At 35.5% G+C, this 23405-nt stretch overlaps 1 protein-coding gene across 2 annotated transcripts in view; it reads left to right on the top strand.

The window, feature by feature from the left end:
- The window catches only part of ZMYM2 (zinc finger MYM-type containing 2), a 109397-nt gene extending 87864 nt beyond the window's left edge, over positions 1–21533 (top strand). For both annotated transcript variants that reach the window (XM_021678323.1, XM_021678322.1), the window contains 7 exons: positions 282–376; positions 1624–1792; positions 2016–2167; positions 17551–17665; positions 18549–18800; positions 19078–19198; positions 20657–21533. In XM_021678323.1, coding sequence (XP_021533998.1) covers positions 282–376; positions 1624–1792; positions 2016–2167; positions 17551–17665; positions 18549–18800; positions 19078–19198; positions 20657–20849 — 1097 coding nt within the window. In that variant the 3' untranslated portion in view covers positions 20850–21533. The remainder of the gene's footprint in view (positions 1–281; positions 377–1623; positions 1793–2015; positions 2168–17550; positions 17666–18548; positions 18801–19077; positions 19199–20656) is intronic.
- The last annotated feature ends 1872 nt before the right edge of the window (positions 21534–23405 follow it).

Here is a 23405-nt window from a genome sequence, read left to right as displayed (position 1 = left end):
TTTAAAAAAAATTAAATAAAATATTGACTATTTTTCACAGGACCTTTTTAAAATTAAGTTCATCTTCAAAAGGAAAAATTATTTTTAGGTCTTTTGTTGTAAAGGAAATGTGTTCTGTTTTTCATAGACCATTTTCTTTTCACCCTCACCTACAGCATAGGTTATCCTCATAAATAGGTGCTTGGTTATATTTTGTGATTAGTTCTTTGTTGGCTTTGTTTATGTAATATAAACTTGTGCTGTTTATTTGGAAATAAAAGTTCTTCTGATTTGATTGCCAGCTGCTGAGGAGCTTGATATGGAAAATGAATTTTTATTACCACCTGTTTTTGGAGAAGAATATGAGGAACAGCCTAGACCTCGATCTAAAAAAAAGGTATAAATTAATAGTATTTTTGCATTCAACTACGATCTCTGTGTAGCGGTATCTCTTTAGGTATGGAGCAAGGATAATAGTGATCCACAGTTGTGCCTGAGACCATGGGAAGACTTTTTTCCCCTAGATTTAAAAAGGCTTTAAGAGTTAAAGTCTTTATTACTTCATTTCTAAGTAATAAAAATGTCTAGATTTACTTGTAACTTTATAGAAGAGTTGAATATTATTGCCATTTAATTTTCCTTTATAATTTTATCCTGACAAAAGGTTGACATTGTTGCTAAAAAAAGTAAACAATTCTTTCACAAGAATTGAGACTGTTTTCTAGGGATCTGTTTTTTCCACTATTATTTCTGATGAGACTAATCTGTGAGGTTGAGATAACACAGTTTATAATATTTGATCTTTTTTAAGCGTGTCAGCACATGCAAAGACATGCTGAACAGTTTAATTGTTCAGGTAGATCAAATCTACATGTATTAACAGTTGTGATTTTTAAAAATAACTTTATCAACAACTTTATATATTTCTGATTTGCAATATAAAGCAAGACCAAAAGAAAAAATAAATGGATGACTTTCACAAATTTCCCCACAAAGAAAGAAAGAAAAAAACTGAAAAAGGAGTGAGTACCCGCAGTAGGATGAAGTTGGACTCCTGTTTGACACCATATAAAAATTAACTCAAAAATGAGTAACAGACCTAAATATAAGAACCAAAATTATGAAACTCTTAAAATAGGCCTAAATCTTTATTACCTTAGGTTAGGCATAGTTCTTCGATATAACACCAAAAGTATAAGAAATAGCAGGAAAAAATAGGTGAATTAGGTGTACTACATCAAAATTTAAAACTTTTATACAGCAAATAATGCCATCATGACAGTGAAAGGAGCTGAGTGGTCATTCCCCATAAATTGGAAATCCTGGGAAGTTCAATTTCTCTCTTACATTAATATTTAGAATCCTTTTCAGATTATTTATTAATTATGTCTTACATTTAATTATTATCAGTGACTGTCACAGCAGAAGTTAAAATGATTTTTTTATACAAAGTGGTTTATGTAGAAATATGGCATTCCTGGAGATATATTTCAAGTAACTATTCTCAGATTCTGGAATACCAATCAGTTCTAAGTGTATATATTTCTCTTTTGATTTACATTTGTTGAGAGATGACTTACATAAAGTCATGAAACAATTTAGGCTTTTTTAAAAAAAGATTTTACAATGGTGTTTTACTAATAGGGAGCCAAGAGAAAAGCTGTATCAGGATACCAGTCTCATGATGATAGTTCTGACAATTCAGAATGCACCTTTCCTTTCAAATATACGTATGGTGTAAATGCATGGAAACACTGGGTCAAAACTAGGCAACTTGATGAAGATCTTCTGGTATTAGATGAGCTAAAATCTCGTAAGTGTTCTGATTTTGTTTCTTCTTGCATCGTATTTCAAATCATGATTTTTGTTATTAACTACCTTTACTTTTAAAAAAACATAAATGTATAGCTGACAGTATTTTAAGTACATTTAAATATAACTTTTGTTTTACTTTAAAATTCTTATATAGTATAAATCAATTTCAGAAAGTTTCTTAATCTTAAGAGTAAATAATAACAATTTTTCTTTCTTTTTAGCTAAATCAGTAAAGTTAAAAGAGGATCTGCTCTCTCACACCACAGCTGAGCTTAACTATGGGTTAGCCCATTTTGTCAATGAGATCCGACGCCCAAATGGAGAGAGTTATGCACCTGACAGCATCTATTATCTTTGCCTTGGAATACAGGAGGTTAGTAATTTGATGGCTACGTTTGAATATAATGTTAATAAGCAAGGTTGTTGTAGTAGTTTTGGAAAAGAAAAATGTTAATGTGTCAGGAATATTAAGGGCAGCTTTATGGAACATAATGATTTCTTGGCTTGCCAAGACAAAAAATAATTTACTCTATTTGAAAATACTAGGATATTATAAAGGATTTTCTTAGCTAATTTGTATATAGGTCTTTCTGTTATAATGAGGTATGTTCCTAAAAATCCTCAAGTTCTTCAAAACTACTGTACCATAACCAAAAAGAATTCATGTGAAAAATGGAGTTAGGGTCAGGCGACTTGAAACTCATGCATCTTTTGTAACAACCTAACAAAGCTGTATATTTGTTACCATGTATATGATAATCAGGATGGCTTCATTTCCTCTTTACAATTGCAAATAAATGAATTAACATTCTGAGGCATGATCTGTATATGAATATATAGATCCATGCTGATATACGTGTAAGTAGAAAAATGGGTTCCTTTGCAAATAGCGGGTCTGTTTCAGTTGTACACTTCTCATGTTTCTAAGGTTTTTTTTTTTATTTTTTTTTTAAAAGATTTTATTTATTTATCTGAGAGAGAGAATGGGAGACAGAGAGCATGAGAGGGGAAGGGTCAGAGGGGGAAGCAGACTCCCCGCCGAGCAGGGAGCCTGATGCGGAACCCGATCCCAGGACTCCAGGATCATGACCTGAGCCGAAGGCAGTTGCTCAACCAGCTGAGCCACCCAGGCGCCCGTTTCTAAGTTCTTAAATAGGGTATTTACTCTTTAATTCTTTGGGATCATAAAAGGAGATCATTCTTTGGGTTTTTAGATAAACTTAAACCACATATCTGTGAGTCATGAGTGAGTCTATTTTCCATAGTAAACATAAAGATCAACTTGTAATTCTGAACAAATTGTTCCGGTTTGAGCCCAGGATCTTGCTTGACATCCTATGTATTTTTAGCTGTGGTAAATGATAGAAGGAGATCTTTTTATGTAGAGCTTTGTTTATAGGCCCAGAATTTAGTGTTATGCTGCTAACAGGTGGTAGAAACTGAAATAAATTACTCAGAAAATTAGAATTGTCTTAATTTTTATTTTACTTATACTATCTTTAGGATAGAAATTTGCCTAAGATTATATAAGTGGTAGTGGGGAAATAACACATGGCTATAAATTACTGTATGTTCAAAGGCCATCACATATTTTACAGTAACAACCTAAAAAGTATATAGTAGATCTTACTTTTTTTATTTTTTGATAGATTTTACTTTTTTTATATTTTGATAGATTTATATGTACCTTGAGCCTCTTGTTTAGTTGGTGATAATAGGTCCACCATTCCAAATCCTCAAACCCCTGAAAACTAGAGATTTTACTCTTTAGATTTTCACAAAAACTAATTTGATAGTAAGTTGTCAAGTTACTATTTATTATACTTTGATTATCCATAGAATATTAACTATATAATTCACTAAAGGATTGTTAATGTTTCTAAACAAATATAGGGTTCTTCCTTAGACCACTCTAGGAATATTATGTATATACATAATAAGTATATACATGCCCTATATTTCCTCTGTAGAATCCAAAAAATTAAGAATTCTAAAATATATCTGGACTCAGTGGTTCTGACTCAGGGTTTATAGACCTATCTATGTTTCCCCCCCTTTTTATTATACCTAGTAATAAAAAAAGAGTAGAAATAGCAGGTGCCAGGTGTAGGTGAAAACATCTCAAGCATCAGAATAAGTTATTTATTACATATAAATCCTCTTCAGAGCAAATAGGAGCTGGGTCTTATTCTTTGTGTCTTGTACCATGCTGTCCATATGGTAGGCACTCATTGACCTGTGTAATTGTCAATGACTACACAGCAGACCTATCTATCCAGTATTCCATTGCTTTTTACTGTGTGTACTTACTTAAGGTGGTGGAACAGTCTTTTTTTTTTTAAATGTTTATATCATCATCTTAGAAATAGTTCTGTTGTCTAGATCAATCATTTGTAAAAATGTTGAAGAGCACACTAGGGTTCTGCCAGATTAACTCAGCAGGAAGGAAAGAGATTGAGTTCTAGGATCTGTTTTTTGTTCTTTTAAGACTTTTTAAAAATTCAAGTTAGTTCGTATGTAGTGTATTATTAGTTTCAGGGATAGAATTTAGTGATTCATCAGTTGAATGTAACATCCAGTGCTCATTGCATCAAAAAGGACAGTCTCCTCCTTAATGCCCATCACCCAATTACCCCATACCTCCATGTACCTTCCCTCCAGCAACCCTCAGTTTGTTCCCTATATTTAAGAGTCTCTTATGGTTTGCCTCCCTCTCTGTTTTGATCTTATTTTATTTTTCCTTCCCTTCCCCTATGTTCATCTGTTTTGTTTCTTAAATTCCACATATGAGTGAAATCATACAGTATTTGTTTTTCTCTGACTTATTTCACTTAACATAAAACGCTCTAGTTCCATCCACATTGTTGCAGATGGCAAGATTTCATTCTTTTTGATGACTGAGTAATATTCCATTGTATATATACACCACATCTTTATCCATATTTTGCTATTGTGGGTAGTGCAGCTATAAGTAATTGGGGTGCATGTGCCCCTTCAAGTCACTATTTTTTTTATCTTTTCTTTTTTTAAAGACTTTTATTTATTAATTTGATGGAGAGAGAGAGAGATAGTGAGAGAGGGAACACAAGCAGGGGGAGTGGGAGAGGGAGAAGCAGGCTTCCCACCGAGCAGGGAGCCCAATGCGGGGCTCGATTCCAGGACCCTGAGATCGTGACCTGAGCCAAAGGCAGATGCTTTAACAAGTGAGCCGCCTAGGTGCCCCTATTTTTATATCCTTTGGATAAATACCTAGTAGTGTAATTGCTGGGTTGTAGGGTAGTTCTATTTTTAACTTTTTGAGGATCCTCCGTACTGTTTTCCAGGGTGGCTGCACAGTTTTCTTTCCCATCAACAGTGTAAGAGGGTTCCCCTTTCTTCACATCCTTGCCAACATCTGTTGTTTTCTGAGTTGTTCATTTTAGCCATTCTGACAGGTGTGAGGTGGTATCTCATTTTGGTTTTGATTTGTGTTTCCCTGATGATGAGTGATGAGAATTTTTTCATGTGTCTTTCAGCCATTTGTATGTCTTCTTTGGAGAAATGTCTGTTCATGTCTTCTGCCCATTTCTTGACTGGATTATTTGTTCTTTGGTTGTTGAGTTTCATTAAGTTTTTTGTTTTTAAAGATTTTATTTATTTATTTGCCAGAGAGAGAGAGAGAGAGGGAGAGTTATAAGCAGGGGGAGTGGCAGGCAGAGGGAGAAGCAGGCTCCCCGCTAAGCAAGGAGCCCGATGTGGGACTCAATCCCAGGACCCTGAGATCATGACCTGAGCCAAAGGCAGACGCTTAACCATCTGAGCCACCCAGGTGCCCCAAGTTTGATAAGTTCTTTATAGATTTTGGATACTAGCCCTTTATCTGATATGTCATTAGCAAATATATTCTCCCATTCTGTGGGTTGCCTTTTCATTTTGTTGATTGTTTCTTTTGCTGTGCAGAGCATTTTATCTTGATGAAGTCCTAATAGTTCATTTTTGCTTTTGTTTCCCTTGCCTCTGAGATGTGTCTAATAAGTTCCTACAGCCAACATCAGAGACGTTGCTGCTTGTGTTGTCCTCTACGATTTTGATGGATTCCTGTCTCACATTTAGCATTTTCATCCATTTTGAATTCATTTTTTGTGGTTAAGAAAGTTGTCCAGTTTCATTCTTCTGCATGTGGCCGTCCAGTTTTCCCAATGCCATTTGTTGAAGAGATTGTCTTCTTAACAGTTGAGGGTCCATTTCTGGGTTCTCTATTCTGTTCCACTGATCTATGAGTCAGTTTTTATGCCAGTCCCATACTGTCTTGATGACAGCTTTATTTTTTTTTTAAAGATATTATTTACTTATTTGAGAGAGAGAGCATGAGCAAGGGGGAGGGGCAGAGGGAGAGGGAGAAGCAGACCCCCCGCTGAGCAGAGAGCCAGACATGGGGCTCAATCCCAGGACCCTGGGATCATGACCTGATCTGAAGGCAGATGCTTAACCAGCTGAGCCACCCAGCGCCCCTGATTACAGCTTTAATAGTACAGCTTGAACTCCAATTGTGATGCCTCCAGTTTTGGTTCTCTTTTCCACATTACTTTGGCTATTTGGGGTCTTTTCTGGCTCCATAAATTTTAGAATTGTTTGTTCCAGCTCTGTGAAAAGTGCTGGTGTTGTTTGATAGGGATTGCATTGAATGTGTAGATTGCTTTGGGTAGCATAGACATTTTAACAGTACTTGTTCTTCTAATCCATAGGTATCGAATGTTTTTCCATTTCTTTGTGTTTTTCTCAACTTCTTTCACAAATGTTCTATAGTTCTCAGAGTACAAATCTTTTACCTATTTGGTTAGGTTTATTCCTAGTTATTTTACGGTTTTTGGTGCAATTGTAAATGGGATTAATTCCTTGATTTCTCTTTCTGCTGCTTCATTATTGGTGTATAGAAATCCTGCAGACTTCTGTGCATTGATCTTGCCACTTTGCTGAATTCCTGTATCAGTTCTAGCGAATTTTTGGTGGAGTCTTTCAGGTTTTCTACAGAGTATCATGTTGTATGTGAAGAGTGAAAGTTTGACTTCTTCCTTGCCAGTTGGGTTGCATTTTATTTCTTTTTCTTGTCTGATTGCTGAGGCTAGGACTTCCAGTATTATGTTGAACAACAGTACGGAGAGTGGACTTCCCTGTCGTGTTCCTGACCTTAGGGGAAAAGATCTGTTTTTCCCAATTGAAGATGATATTAGCTGTAAGTCTTTCGTGTGTGGCCTTTATGATGTAGAGGTATTTTCCTTCTGTCCCTACTTTCTTGAGGATTTTTATCAAGAAAAGATGCTGTATTTTGTCACATGCTTTTTCTGCATCTCAACCGACTGAGCTACCCAGGTGCCCCGATGTTTTCAGTTTAATTTGCTTCCCTTTTTTTTTTTTTTTAATTCTTCTTTAATTTCCTGGTTGACCCATTCATTCTTTAGTAGGAAGTTCTTTAACCTCCATGTATTTGTGGTCTTTCCAAACTTTTTCTTGTGATTGACTTCAAGTTTCATAGCATTGTGGTCTAAAAGGATGCATGGTTTGATCTCAGTCTTTTTGTACCAGTTGAGACTTGATTTGTGACCCAGTATGTGATCTGTTCTGGAGAATGTTCCATGTGCACTCAAAAAGAATGTGTATTCCGCTGCTTTAGGGTGAAATGTTCTGAATATATCTGTTTAAGTCCATATGGCCCATTTAGTCATTTAAAGCCCTTGTTTCCCATTGATCTGCTTAAGTTATCTGTCCTTTGCTGTGAGTGGGGTGTTAAAGTCTCCTATTGTTATTATATTATTATCAGTGAGTTTCTTTATTTTGTTATTAATTGGTTTATATATTCAGCTGCTCCCAACTTGGGAGCATACATATTTACAATTGTTCGATCTTCTTGTTGGATAAACCCCTTTATTATGCTATAGTGTCTTTCTTCATCTCTTATTACAGTCTTTGGTTTAAAATCTAGTTTGTCTGATATATAAGGATGGCTACTCCAGCTTTCTTTTGATGTCCATTAACATGGTAAATGGTTGTCTGGCCCCTCACTTTCTTTTTTTTTTTTTTAAGATTTTATTTATTTGCGAGAGAGAGAATGAGAAACAGAGAGCATGAGAGGGGGGAGGGGTCAGAGGGAGAAGCAGACTCCCTGCCGAGCAGGGAGCCCGATGCGGGACTCCATCCCGGGACTCCAGGATCATGACCTGAGCCAAAGGCAGTCGCTTAACCAACTGAGCCACCGAGGGGCCCTGGCCCCTCACTTTCAATCTGGAGGTGTCTTTGGGTCTAAAATGATTCTCTTGTATGCTTACAAGAGATGGGTCTTGTTTTTTAATCCATTCTGATACCCTATGTCTTTTGATTGGAGCATTTATTCCATTTACATTCAGAGTAATTATCGAAAGATAAGAATTTAGTGCCATTGTATTGCCTGTAAAGTTCCTGTTCCTGTAGATTGACTGTGTTCCTTTCTAGTCTTTGTTACTTTTGGTCTCTTTTCCCCACTGAAAAGGTCCCCTTTAATATTTCTTGCAGAGCTGGTTTAGTGGTCACAAACTCCTTTAGTTTCTGTCTTGGAAACTCTATCTCTTCTTCTATTCTGAATGTCAGCCTTGCTGGATAAAGTATTCTAGGCTGCATGTTTTTCCCATTTAGCAGGTTGAATATATCATGCCACTGCTTTCTGGCTTGCTAGGTCTCTGTGAACAGGCCTGCTCTAGCCTTATGTGTCTACCTTTATAGGTTAAGGATCTTTTTTTCCCTAGCTGCTTTCAGACTTCTATCTTTATATTTTTCAAGTTTCACAATGGTATGTCGTGATGTTGACCTGTTTTTGTTGATTTTGAGGGGAGTTCTCTGTGCCTCTTGGACTTGAATGCCTGTTTACTTCCCCAGATTAGGGAAGTTCTGAGGTATAATTTGTTCAAATAAACCCTCTGTCCCTTTTCCCCACTCTTCTCTGGGACTCCTATGATATGGGTATTATTTCGCTTATTGGAGTCCCCAAGTTTACCTTCGTGATCTAATAGTTTTCTTCCCTCTTCTTTTCAGCTTCATTATTTTCCATAATTTTATCTTCGATATCACCTCTTCTGTCCTATTCTCTACTCTGCTCCTTCAGTCCTCATTGTGATTATATTCTGTCTGTTTGCATCTCAGTTGTAGGACCCCCCCCCTCCAAGAGCCATGGTTTCTCTGGTGTCTTCTTCCAAAACTCCAAATCTTAAAGGAGCTGGTACTGCTCAGATCCGCTCCTCCTCCAGATTAAAGCCTCGCTGTGCTTTGACTAGTGCCTTTTGTCCCAGAAAAACAGTCCCCTACCTGCACAGTATGTGGAATCTATGGTGTGTCACTGTGAAAAGCAACAACTAGGTTACCCACCCTCTGTGCGCACCTTCGTCCCCTGCCAGTGAAAGGCCGTTGGCTGGCGCCTGTAGGGTCTTTTGTCCTTGGAGAGGCAATAAACCCTCTTCCAAATGTACTCCACGAAGGGGAACGATCTCTCCCAATGCGGTAGGAGATCCTTACACCACTTGTGTGTACTCCCAGGCCAGAAACTTCCTTTTCTCCAGGAGCACACTTCCAAAACCTCAGAGCTTGAGCTTCATTCACTGTTTGCAAAAAACCTGCATCACTCAGTTTCCCTGGTTCTCCAGTCTGTGGTCTGAAAGGTTTTCTTGTGTGAATCCTATGCCACACTTTCTCAACCACTCTCTCCCTCTCTCCCTTTTCTCTCCCTGAGGAAAGGGTTCCCATCCCTCCGGGGCATGGCAACTTTTCTCTCCCCCAGTTTACTTCCACATTCCTTGCACCTGCCTTGCTATCTCCTTCCAACCATGGAGATCCTTCTTCTAATCTTCAGCTTGATTTCCTGGGTGTTCCAAGTGATCTGACTTCAATACAGCTGTGTTTGAGGGACAAGAAAAGCCTAGGGTCCCCCTACTTCTCTGCCATCTGAACTCCTCCCTTTTTATTCGAGTTTTAATCCAACTGTACTTTTTGGTATGTTTTGGGGTTCTGTATAAAATTTCATTTAAAAATGGCTTCTGTAAGGAGGTCTGGTGGCTCAGTTGTTAAGCGTCTGCCTTTGGCTCGGGTCATGGGATCGAGTCCCACATCAGGCTCCCTGCTCAGTGGGAAGCCTGCTTCTCCCTCTTCCACTCCCCCTGCTTGTGTTCCCTCTCTTGCTGTGTCTCTCTCTGTCAAATAAATAAAATCTTAAAAAAAAAATTTAAAAAAATGGCTTCTGTAGAAATTCAGCTTAAAAACCAGTGTCGCATAATATAACTTCAAATTATAGTGTAATAAAAGACAACATAATGTGGAGGGGTCTCTGTCCTACCCATCTCTATTCCACCTGGTTCACCTCCCTAAAGTCAGATAGTCTTTCCTCTGTTAGTTGTTTCCTCTGACATAACTTGCATGTAGATGTTGAGGGGCGCCTGGGTGGCTCAGTCGTTAAGCGTCTGCCTTCGGCTCAGGTCATGATCCCAGGGTCCTGGGATCGAGCCCCGCATCGGGCTCCCTGCTCGGCAGGAGACCTGTTTCTCCCTCTCCACTCCCCCTGCTTGTGTTCCCTCTCTCGCTGTATCTCTCTCTGTCAAATAAATAAAAATCTTAAAAAAAAAAAAAAAGAAATACAATTGATTTTTGTTTATTCATCTTATAGTCTGTGTATACCAATTCACTATTAGTTCTAGTACATGCTGTCTTCTTTTTTCTTAGAAATTTCTACATATATAATCATGTTGTCTATGAATAAAGACAGTTTTACCTCGTTCTTTCTTATCTGCATGTCTTCTTTTTCTTGTCTTACTACATTGGTTAGGGATCTCAGGCCTCCTCCTGCCTCCCAACATTTAGATGCAAGTAATAAGAGTGGGAAGTAGCCCAGCCAAATCCCGCCCCCCCCCCCCCCCGCGGTGGGGCGTGGGAAATGTGGCGTACGGAAGACCCACTCCCCAGCGCCACTCGTGGGGGGCCCAAGTAATAAGAGTGGAAACCCTTACCTTGTTTCTAATTCTTGGGGGAGGGTTCTCCACCATTAAGTATGATGTTGCCTGTAGGTTTTTTGTAGTTTCCTGTTACCAGGTCAAGGAAGTTCTCTTCTGTTCCTAACTGATTGAAAAATTTTCTTAGGTTTTTATTTTGTTGGTGAGAGTTTCCCCCCCACTTTTTTCTTCCAAATTTTTATTTAAGTTCTAATTAATATTGCTGAGAGTTTTTATCATAAATGGTTATTGAATTTTGTCAGCTGCTTTTTCTGCATCTACTGAGACGATCATATGGTTTTTCTCCCTTATTCTATTAATGATGGCATATCAGTTAGTTTTCAGATATTAAATCAACCTTGAATTTCTGAGAGGGACTCCATTTGATAATGATATATCATCCTTTTTATATATGGCTGAATAGACTTGGCTAATTTACTGTTAGTGACTTTGCAGATGTTCATGGAGGATACTAGTCCATGTCTTTGCCTGGCTTTGGTATTGGGATAATACCACTGGCCTCATTGAATGAATTGGGAAGTGTTCCTTCCTCCTAGTTTCTGAAAGAATTTGTGGGAATTGGTATTATTGGTATTATTCCTTCCTTAAGAATTGGCTGCCTTCCTTATAACCCTGTACAGGAAGTTGAATCTCTGGATTCCTTCTTCTTGAATGGATTATGTAAATATTAGAACTCCAATTACTGTTAGAGGTTTTAGAGCTAAATGGATTGCATAATGAACGATTATGTCTTTAAGTTGGTTCAATTTTTTTAATTAAAATAAATATAAAACTTAACCGTCTTAATTGTTTCTAAGTGTACAAGTCAGTGGTATTAAGTACATTTGTAATTCTGTGCAAACATTACCACCATCCATCCTGATAATTCTTCATCTTGCAAAACTGAAACTTTTTACCCATTAGACAATAACTCCTCATTCTCCCCTCTCTCAGCCCCTGGCAGCCACCATTCCGATTTCTGTCTCTATAAGTTTGACTACTCTAGGTATCTTGTATAAGTGAAATCATACAGTATTACTGTTTTTGTGACTGGTTTATTGCACATAGCATAATGTCCTCAAAGTTTATCCCTTTTGTAGCATATGTCAGAATTTCCTCCTGTTTTCAAACAGGTTCTTCATGTACTAAAAAATGTTTCATCAAAAAAACTTGTAACTGCTGAACTCTTCACTTTAAAAATGGTTAAGATGATAGATTTTTCTGTTTTTTTTTTAAATATAATTGAAGTTTTTCTGTTGTTTCTTTTTTTTTTTTTTTTTTTACTATTCTCAATATTGGACATATTTTCACAGACTTGATTTAATTTTGTAAAAGACTGTATGGTATTTATAAGCAGCTTTAAAAATAATCCTAAAACTCAGTGTAAAGATAAGCTATCTAAAATATACTTTCTGGAAATCATTGCTGTTTAATGTTACTTCAAGGATGTGTACAGAAATAGAAGCTATTTTTGGAAGGGTGTGCATATTTATCTGTTGCGTTTATTAATTTTGTTCACATCTGACAATAAAAATAAGATAATGTTGAAGTATGATTTTCTTTGATTATGTTTAGGGAAGGAATAACATCTTTATTTGCGAGGACTAAGTCTTATGAATATACGTAGGTAAATATGTAGCCACTTCTGTATTGTGTATTTGAGAAGTTAAATGTAATTAATGGATGTTTAACTGGGTACTGTATGAAAGGGGAGCATAGCATTTTCTTTTTTCTCCCTCACAAACAAAATAGCTGATTTTCCCCTTAGGCAATATAAGGAATAATGATTATTGTTAAAAAAGAAAATTATATGAAATCCCACAATCATGATTGTTCTTTTATCCACTATCTTACGCAAGTGGTTGCCCCTCACACCAAATGTATTGTCAGTGGAATTGTGGATACCCTTTTCCTGAATTTTCCCTACCTCATCACAGTTAGCTAGATGTGTATGCTTCTTTGTGTTTTTTTATGAACATGGCAAAAAAGATACAGTAGTTTGTCAACTAAGAACATGGAGGCATATTAATCACTTTTGTACTATAGTTTCCTTCCCTCTGTTTCCCAGTGCATTGTGGCAGTCACTCTAAATCAGTGGAACAGGCTTAACTGTATTATATTTCATATGACATTTACTTTAGTCATTTCAACAATGATGAGCATTCCCTTTGTTTCCTAAAATTTTGCTATTATAGATAAACAATGTATATCTTTCTTCCCTTTCTTCCCCAAAGCTTACATAATTATCCTAAAGAATTGGTGCTTCTATTTCTGTAAGATTTTTGAAAGGGTATTATTATTGGATTATAAGGAAAGCATATTTTTTATTTTGAAAGATATCACCAGATTGCTTTCCAAAAGGATTGAGAATCTTTTTATATTTGTTGGCCATTCGAATTTGCTTTTATGTGAATTTCCCCTTTATCTCTTGGGTTGTTTAATCTCTTTCCGTTTGTGAGAATTCCTTGTTTATTCTAGATAATTATTCTCATTTTCTAAAAATTTGTCCAAGATTTCTTATTTGGAGGGATTATTATTTTCCTTTCTTAAAAAAGAGTTAGAACTCCATTTACTCAATTAAAAAATACAGTAAACTCACTTATGTCTTATTAATTTGAGTTCAGTATAAATGGTTTTTTTGGTAGGTTAAATTCTATTAAAATACATACATTTTAAAACATAAATCTTTCTTTGATTCAGAAGGGCCTTAAGAATTTACCTTATTTTTCATAGCAGTGGTGTAATACATTCAGAGTTTTGTTAATCCTTATTTCATTGGTTTCTTCAGGAACTATTAGTTAAGTGCTTATTGTATGCTGAACTCTGAACATTGGAGTAGATATTGGAGATTACTTTTGACTGTTTACTGCTCTCTGCGCACTGTGCTAACTGCTTGGCATGTCATTTAATCCTCTCAACAACCTTACTATTATTCTCACCATTTTTTTGGCGATGAAGGGAAGTTAAGTAGCTCACCCAAGGTTACATAGCTTATACATTTGAATCTGGTAAGCAGTTTGACTTAAAAAGCCTTATTTATGCTCTGCTCAAGGATTTGAAATACATAAACAAATGGTATTTAAACAGCATTGTTCTCATGGTATGGTATGTTGGTGGCATAGAGGTGGGACTAATTGATTCTAAGGATGTAATCTGAAAATAGAACAGTGGTGAAGACCTTTAAACTGAGCTTTGAAATAGATTTAGAAATTCTAGGCAGGAAGGATGAAGGAAGAACAATGGCATTCCAAGAAGAGAGAAAAATGTATACCAGGGTACAGTTTTCCAGGAACTACTTGGCATGGCTAGAATGTGAAGTGTGAAGTGTAGAGAGCTTTGGGGGTGGATAAAGTAGGTAAGAGTCATATAGCAAAGGGCCTGTATTCATTGATAAAATGTTTAGACTTCATCTTTTATCCAGGGTGAAACATGAAAAGATTTTAAGCATTTTTAAAGATCATACTCAATATTTTTTTCTTGAAGGTGTTTTTTCTTGCCGCTGAGGGTTACAATAATAATATTGAAACACCAGGGCTGCTGATTTGTAGCTAAATTAATGATGGGTTATGTTTACATTGTTTTTTTGTTTGTTTGTTTTTAAAGATTTATTTTAGGGAGAACGTGCTTGTGTGTGAATGTAGGGGGAGGGGCAGAGAGAGAGAGGTAGAGAGAATCTCAAGCAGACTCCCCACTGAGGGCGGTGTCCAACATAGCACTCAATCTCAGGACCCTGAGATCATGACCTGAGCCAAAATCAAGAGTCAGATGCTTAACTGACAGCCACCCAGGTACCCCCCGTGAGGATAATTTTTTATTAAGATTGCTATTCTTTAGACAGGCCTTGCCCATCAGAGAGTTTTCTCCAGGGTTACTTTCTAGAAGGTGCTGCTGTCTTTGATGGCTTCTCCTTTGCTTTTTTTTTTTTTTTTTAAAGATTTTATTTATTTATTAGAGAGACAGCGAGAGAGGGAACACAAGCAGGCGGAGTGGGAGAGGGAGAGGTGGGCTTCCCGGGGCTTGATCCCAGGACCCTCATGACCTGAGCCAAAGGCAGACCCTTAACGACTGAGCCACCAAGGCGGCCCATGGGACTGCCTTTAATGGAAGAAACAACCATAATACAGTATCTATTCGCATACTACAGCAGCAACTCAGAAAGTATTGTCATTCCTTCTATAACAATAAGAGCAGCGGATCTTTTAATTCATCAGGGATTGCCAAAGAAGCCTCTTCAGAAGGACTGAGTGTTGGCACATCATTTAGGAGCTACTTGTAGTAGAGCCGAGTTGAGAACCTAATTTTTGGCTTGTTATTGTTAAGGTTCTGAATGTACATAGAAAGTGCTTTCCCCTTGTTGCTTGACTTATAGCTGAAAATTATTTCAGGATCACTTCCCTCATTTTTTTTTTTTTTTATTATGTATGCTGCTTTATGTTAAGAACAAAAGATACAAATTACTGTTCCAAACATGGGGATTTCACTTTTGTGATTGTTTTGTATAATGTGCACTAAGTTTACATTTTAAAAATAATCTAGGAGCCGTACTTAAAAGAAACTATTTGTAGGGGTGCCTGGGTGGTTCAGTTGGTTAAGTATACAACTCTTGATCTCAGCTCAGGTCTTGATCTCAGGCTGGTGAGTTCAAGCCCTGAGTTGAGCTCCCTGCTAGGTGTGGAGCCTACTTAAAAAACAACAACTCTTAAAAAACAAAACAAAACAATAGTCCCATTAAATAGGTTGAATTGATTGTATTTTAACCAATTAGTGCTAAAATCATAACATTGAGAATTTCCAGATTAGGAAATGGTAGAATTCCTGCTCTCTGACTAACCCGAAAGCAGGGGAGGGATCTGACATTGTTACTTCATTGATTGCCAGGCACTTGGTTTGCATCCTGTTTGAAAGGCATTAGTTAGGAATTTTTGTTCTGCCATTTTGAAATAATACTGGTCATTCTTCCTTCTGACTAGTAGGACTAATGTTAGATCAGTTCAGATGAATGATATGCTGATTTTTGATTAGTACATGGTGTATATATATACATAGAGAGAGAGAGAGAGAGAGTCTTTAAAAACATTTTTTTATTTAAAGATTTTATTAGAGAAAGAGCATGCATGCGCAAGTGGGGGAAGGGGCAAAGGGAGAGGGAGACACAGACTCCCTGCTGAGCAGGGAGCCCCTACATGGGGCTTGATCCCAGGACCCTGAGATCATGACCTGAGTCCAGGCAGATGCTTAACTGACTGAGCCACCCAAGCACCCGAGTACATGGTATATTTTTTTTCATCCTTTTACTTTTCATTTATCTGTGTTTGCATATTTAAAATAGGTGTCTTGGGGCTCCTCACTGGCTCAGTTGGAAGAGTATGCAACTCTTGATCTTGGGCTTGTGAGTTCAAACCCCAAGGTGTTTGGGTTGGTGTAGAGATTACTTTAAAAAAAAAAAAAAACAACATAAAAAAAAAGTAGGTGTCTTGTAAGCAGCATATTGTTGGGCCTGGCTTTTTTTTTTTAATTTTTATTTTTTTTAATTTTAATCCAATTGACCAATCTTGTCTTGCTGTGTTAAGACCAACAAACTCTTTTTTTCCCCTTTTAATAAAGGACCAGATAGTAAATGTTTTATTCGGTCTTTGTGGGCCACACCACCCATTCAGCTCTGCCATTGTAGTATGAAAACGGACTTGGGTAGTATGCAAATGTCAATCGTGTCTGTGTTTGAAGAAAACTTTATTGACAAAAATAAGCAGTGGGTCAGATTTGGCTCGAGTACTCTAGTTTGCCACCTGGCTTAGACCTTTTACACTCAGTGTAGTCACAGCTAACATTCTGTCCTCCTGGTTGTTTTGTATTTGTTACATCTGTTCTTTGTGGGGTTTTTTGTTTTGTTTTGTTTTTCTTTCTCTGTTTTCTTTTGAATTAGTTACTTTTCTATGATTCTGTTTTATCTCCACTATTGGTTTATTTATGCCTCTTAAGTTTTTTTGTAGTGGTTGTCCTAGGATTTATAATATGCATCTTCAGTTCATTATCTACCCTCAAAAATTATTGTACCTCTTTATGTATAGGGTATGAACCTTACAATAGTGTAAGTTGCCCAACTCATGCCTCCCACTCTTTGTGCTATTATTGTCATACATTTTACTTTTGCGTTATTTTATTTTTAGATTACATTGGAGATGGACTTTGCAAACTTTAGTGTTTAAATCATTCTTTAACAACCCTCACTGTTAAGGTTTGTCATAGTAAGTTTATTAGAGTCATAAATTTGTATGACACACAGGAGTTAAACAAAGAGAAGCAATAAGTGAATAAGTATTCGCCTAACAAAGAGTGCTAGGAGAGATCTTCAGACAGCTACAGAGTAACATTTCATCCCATCTCTACCATTCAGAATTTTTCTTTAATCATTAATAATTTAATTACTCTTAACTAGAAAGTCTAATTTTGTTTTCTCCATATGCTACATAATGAACATTGGAGCTAAATATTCTGTTTTTATCTGACAGACTGAAGATTTCTCCTAGTTCTTACATTCTGGATTCTTCGGTGTGTATTTCAGCTTTGCGTTTTTTAGGCAGCAGAGTAATTGGTAGCTTTGATTGTTTATGATTTCTAGATACATGGATAAAGCCAGTAATCTCCCATGTTGTATTAGTGTGCCTATTTATCATAAACATAAGATTTCTTTCTTTCTTAAGACATACAGAATATAATTAATATGTTCACTAATAATTAGCTGGTTTTCCTTCAAGAAACTTTTTTTTAATTGCAGTACTTGTGTGGTAGTAACCGAAAAGACAACATATTTATTGATCCAGGATACCAAACATTTGAGCAAGAATTGAATAAAATACTCCGAAGTTGGCAACCCAGCATACTTCCAGATGGTAATGCTCTTTTATTTTTTATTTTTTTAAAAGATTTATTAATTTATTTTAGAGAGAGCGTGCATGCGTGGGTGCATGCGAGTCGGGGGAAGGGGCAGAGAGAGAGGGAAAGAGAATCCCAACCAGACGCTCCGCTGAGTCTAGAGCCCGATGCAGAACTCCATCTCATGACCCTTCATGAGATCATGACCTGAGCTGAAATCAGGAGTCAGATGCTTAACCAACTGAGCCACCCAGGTGCCCGGGTAATGCCTTGTAAATAAAAGTGTTGCTAACTTGCTACTGGGATTTTTATTTTTATAGATATATTAAAAATAATTAGGAAATAATTTAAATTAGCATATTTTTCAGTGTACTTATTCATGAACTCATCTGTTCATCTTTTATTTAATTAGAAATGAATGTAGTTGATAACTACTGTTTATGAAGAAATCTGTAATAAATGTGACGTACTTTCTCTGGAGTAAGACCCTGGATGTTTATTTCTTAAGCCCTCCAGGGGATATTGTGATACAAATTTCTCTAAGAAATCTGTTTTAGATGTGTGAAGAAAACGTGTTTGTGAATGGAAATCACCTATTTTTTTCAGGAATTCTGCAGATTTTAATTCCTTTCTGACCATTGTGTGCTTGTCCTACAGAAGAACAGAAGCAAACATCTAGTCCCTTACTCCAGAGATGCTAGTTCCATAGTCTGGTGTGTTCCCTAGCCTCTTTTGTTAAAGAGCTGCATAGGTAATTCTGAAATTCATTCCAGTTTTAACCTGGTGTGAATGGAGGATTGAAATAGGTTTGTTCTTGAATTAACTTTATTTTTTCTAGATGGCTAAATGAAAAGTGTTTTATTCATTGTAATTCTTTAAAAATATTTCTCTCTATTTAAGGGTCAATATTTTCTCGAGTCGAAGAAGATTATCTCTGGAGGATAAAACAACTAGGATCACATTCTCCAGTAGCTCTTCTGAATACCCTGTTCTACTTTAACACTAAGTATTTTGGCCTGAAAACAGTGGAACAACACTTAAGACTTTCCTTTGGCACTGTATTTAGGCACTGGAAAAAAAATCCTTTAACAATGGAAAACAAAGCATGTCTTCGATACCAAGTGTCTTCCTTATGTGGAACAGATAATGAAGGTAGTTTGACATTTTTATTTTTTGGATCGTCTGTGGCAGGGATAGCCAAACTTTGCCTTAGTAAAGACTATATTGGGTCACTTGTTAAGAATCTAAGGGCTGCCATTTTCATAAAGTAAGACAGCTTATATCTTCTTAAAACATCTTAGTTCATTTTGTTCGAAAAATTGTGAATTACCAGAAGCCACATATTTGTTACAATAGATACTAAGAGTGAATAATACTATCTTTCTTCAAGATTGGTCTTAAGAAGTTTATGTAATTTTTATTTTTTTAGATAAAATTACTACTGGAAAAAGAAAACATGAAGATGATGAGCCAGTATTTGAACAAATTGAAAATACAGCCAATCCTTCTAGATGTCCTGTGAAAATGTTTGAATGCTACTTGTCTAAAAGGTAAGTGTTAATGATATTTAATTTTTTAAATGGTAGTATAGGTTAGTTAGGTTAGGTAGTATAGGTTAGTTGCCTTGAATTTAACATTACCAAGAGGTGACTTTTTTTTACTGACCTTTTTTTAGATTTTTTCTCTCTCTTCTCACATCTAATGTTTATAGTCTCATTATTATAAAATACCCAGCTTATACTTCATATTTTAGGATTCAAGCATATGTTAAGAAATTGTCTACTAATGAAATTACTATGTATTATTGTCATCTTTTAAATTACAGCAATCCCAGTGATTATATAAAGCATAGGGCACAAGCTTTTTTTATAAAGAATCAGATGGTAAACATTTTAGGCTTTTTTGGGCTATAGAGCCTCTGCTGTAGCTACTCCATTCTACTGTTAAGCCAGAAAGTAGCCATATACTATATATATGAATAAATGGTCATATAGTATTTATTTATTTATAGTATATAGGTTTATTGTGCTATAAAATTTGACACAAACAAGTGAAGAGCTAGAACTTGCCCACCCCCCTGGTGAAAATGTATGTTCAAAGGTAGAATGGATAGATGGAGATGAAAATGAAGTACTTATATTTAAGAGAAAATTTCCTTTAAGAAGGTCTAAAAGATACAGTGTTCTAAAAGTACATTACTTTTCAACAATACTAACCACTTTTCTCAATCTAATACCAACAGACATTTTAGAAAATTTAAACCATGAGATGTTTAGAGATCATAAATTTTATGCTTGTCTATTGCTTTGTATATGTATCCTTTAGTTTTAAAAGGGTTAGTATGAACCAAGTATATTATCTTATGTAAAGTTTTATAAATTATAATTAGGCCACACGGTTAGTTCTTAAGAATTCATAAAAGCAGTGGCGTCATCTATAGGTAATAGTAATATTTCTGACAGTGGTTTGGGGTGGCCCTATTTGGCTGCAACAGTGTCAGATCTTCCAGTGGTAGTAACTATTAATTGGAAATCCCTATCTTACTATTATCTTCTTTATATTTTAAAAGTTAAAATTTCTATTGTATAACGTTAGTAGGTAATTTTATGAGCTACCATATTTCATCAATTTTAAGACGCATGTTTCAGATTTTACTATCTCTGAAACTGGGATGCATGTTAATGATTGATATCTCTTAAAATTATAATTGGCAGCATTTTACTTGGTTAGTGGCAATATTAAAATAATGATTAAAAATATTGTTTCTGTTGAAGGTGTTTTGGATTCAGTGAAATACAGAGTTTAAATTATGGTGGGAAAATAATCTTTCATCACAGAAATTAACTTTCAAAATATCTTAATGATAGAGTATTTAATGTAAGTAATGAGATCTCGTCAGACCACATAATATTGTTAGTAGTCATGGAATTATTCTTGGAAGAAGAAAAGAAAGTTGTGGGGAATTTTGTATATATACCATGAAATTGACTTTCTCCTTTCTCCCAAAGTCCACAGAATCTTAATCAGAGAATGGATGTTTTTTATTTGCAACCAGAATGCTCTAGTTCTGCAGATAGTCCTGTCTGGTACACATCTACTTCACTGGACCGAAACACCTTGGAAAATATGCTTGTACGGGTTCTTTTAGTAAAAGATATTTATGATAAAGACAATTATGAACTGGATGAAGACACAGACTAAAAAGGAACGTTTCAGAAGCAATCGGGATAAAACAGCATTAGATAGTCATGCTGCTAGATCTTTATTATGGAAAACATTTCAAGTTTACTCCTTCTGTTTTGAGTTTTGTAGCAGTGTACCCACACTGGGTATTACCATGTAAATAATCTGTGAGTGAAAGTTGCCATTATTCTATGTAGTGGTTTTAGGATACTTAACAAATACATTCAGATTCTTTTTTTATTATTATTTATTTGATTAGGTATGTTTGTAACTTTTTACATTACAAAATACGAATGAGAATGTGCCATGTATAATTTTTTTCTTGTAGTAAGAAACATCCATATTGCACAACTCTACTGTTGCAAGGCTTCCTTGAAAGGAGGCTCTTTTACTGGGTTCTTGACCAGATGGTTGTGTATGGGTAGCACTACTAAAAGTTTAGAACTTGCAGTGTCTTTCAGAATTTTTAAAATAAACTGTAAACTAATAGGCTGGGTTTTTTGTTTTGTTTTTTGGGGGTTTTGTTTGTTTTGTTTTGTTTTACGTTTCAGTTACTGAAGCCTTACAAGGTTATGTAGAGAGATACCATCTTCTGTACCAAAAATAGACAAGAGAATGCTGTCAATATTGGTGTACTGTAATGTGAATCTATACTGGTGAAAACAACTTTTTGTTCCCCTTATTAAAACCTTAGTGTCCTTTTCTCATTTGTGGCTTTCTGCATCACCCCAGTCAATAATATATATATATATATATATATGTATGTATATATAGGTATGTATATGTGTGTGTATATATATATATATATATATATATGTGAAGAATGATGTTGAAAACATGATCATTGAGACATTTTCTTTCTAAAAATGTCCAATGAAAGTACAGAATTCTGTTTTCTATGCCAACCAGAAGTATTCAAAATCCCATTCATTTATAGAAGTTTGATTTTTCTTTCCCCCCCCCCTTAAAGATAGAGATCATGTTGCAGTATCTGAGTAGTACTCTAAAACTACCAATTTTATTAGAATTTTTGTATTGCCTTCAAATATGACAGATGCATACATTGGATAAAATTATTTTTAGAAATGCCACTCCTACCAAAATAGTTGTTATAGAAAGTCAAGCTAATTTAAATAAGATAGTATCACATTTTACTATGAAAATTACCAGTGTAGTAATTCTGATATTTCAGATGATTAAAGAACATCTAAGAAACTGATGGATAGGATAAAGTATATCTCAAGGGAAATCACATTCGATGTTAGATTGTTTGGCTTTTAAAATTTAATTACTTCTTATAGAAGATTGCATTAAAAAACTTTGTGCTTCTGCATAGCAATTTATCCATTCAGAACTTTTAGAACAAGGAAGTTTACTTAAAATCCTACTTTATGAAGACTGAGCAAAATGCTAGCTGCAAATTATTATAAAGAAATCATTTGGCTGACTTCATAGAGCATGTGTGTAGTCATATTGTCTTGTTTGATTCCTGACTCACCACGGTGACATTAGTTTTTTAAAACTGTTGGGAATTTGGGCTATTTTCCACAGTGGTTAGGCAATGTCTACCTGTCCTTTAGATATCTCTCTCTTGCTTAGGATAAATGTTAGCATTCAGAAGAAATTTTCTCAATCATGATATGGAAAATTTCACAAGTGTAATCACTGTATATTTAAGCAATAATTATCAGAAATGTTTTTGGCATAAAATTACTTTATATAATGTTCTAACTTGTTTTATAAGTTTGAATAACATTTCTGTCCCTTAGTTTTATATTTGTTGATTTGATAATCAGACTGACAGCAAATCTGATATTACTTTACTAAAATAGATTGCTCATTGTCTGTTTAATGAAGAAAAGTGGGTAACATATTTAAAATATATACTACAAAAATTTCCTCATACTTACCTTCTTCCAGAAGTACTTCAAGCACTTTTCCTATAAATGCATATTGCTGATTAAAAGGCGGTTAATCCTAACCATCTTTTATTCTTCAAAGTGGTGCTATGTTCCATCAAGCAATAATATTTGCCCCAAATGTCACTTAATGTTTATTCTACCAAATACCATACATTTCTGCCGTGGTACTATTATTAAGCACCTTGTCTTGCTATTTACATTTCCTTCATTGTACATTTTAGCTTTTCTAAACAGAAATGTCTACATAATTTTGATCTTAACATGATTGAGGATTTAGAGCTCTTGTTTTTGTCTTGAATGCAATCCAAGGTTGACTCTCAGGGGGAAAAGAAAAAAAAAAAACTTTATAAGAATTGCTGTTCTGTGAAACTTATTTCACCTAGAATACATTTCATCGGTTCCTGGATGTCCTTAGTTTGTGTGGTCATAGCTGACTGCTGAGAAAAAGGACAGTGAAATGGTAGCAGTTTCTTTTTGCTTCTAGATGATTTCTGATTATAGCATCCTGTAAATATAACTTTATTGTCTTTAGAGGTCTATTGGAGATGCTATATTTTTTTGTTCTGAAGATTTTGCCATTTAAAATGAATCAGAGTTTTTATTCATATTGAGAAGGGTGAATTTCCCATGCAAATTGAATCTCCATTGACAC

This window comes from Neomonachus schauinslandi, chromosome 3 (genome assembly GCF_002201575.2).
Source record: "Neomonachus schauinslandi chromosome 3, ASM220157v2, whole genome shotgun sequence".
Taxonomy (NCBI): domain Eukaryota; kingdom Metazoa; phylum Chordata; class Mammalia; order Carnivora; family Phocidae; genus Neomonachus; species Neomonachus schauinslandi.
This window is presented reverse-complemented; position numbering and strand designations above follow the sequence as displayed.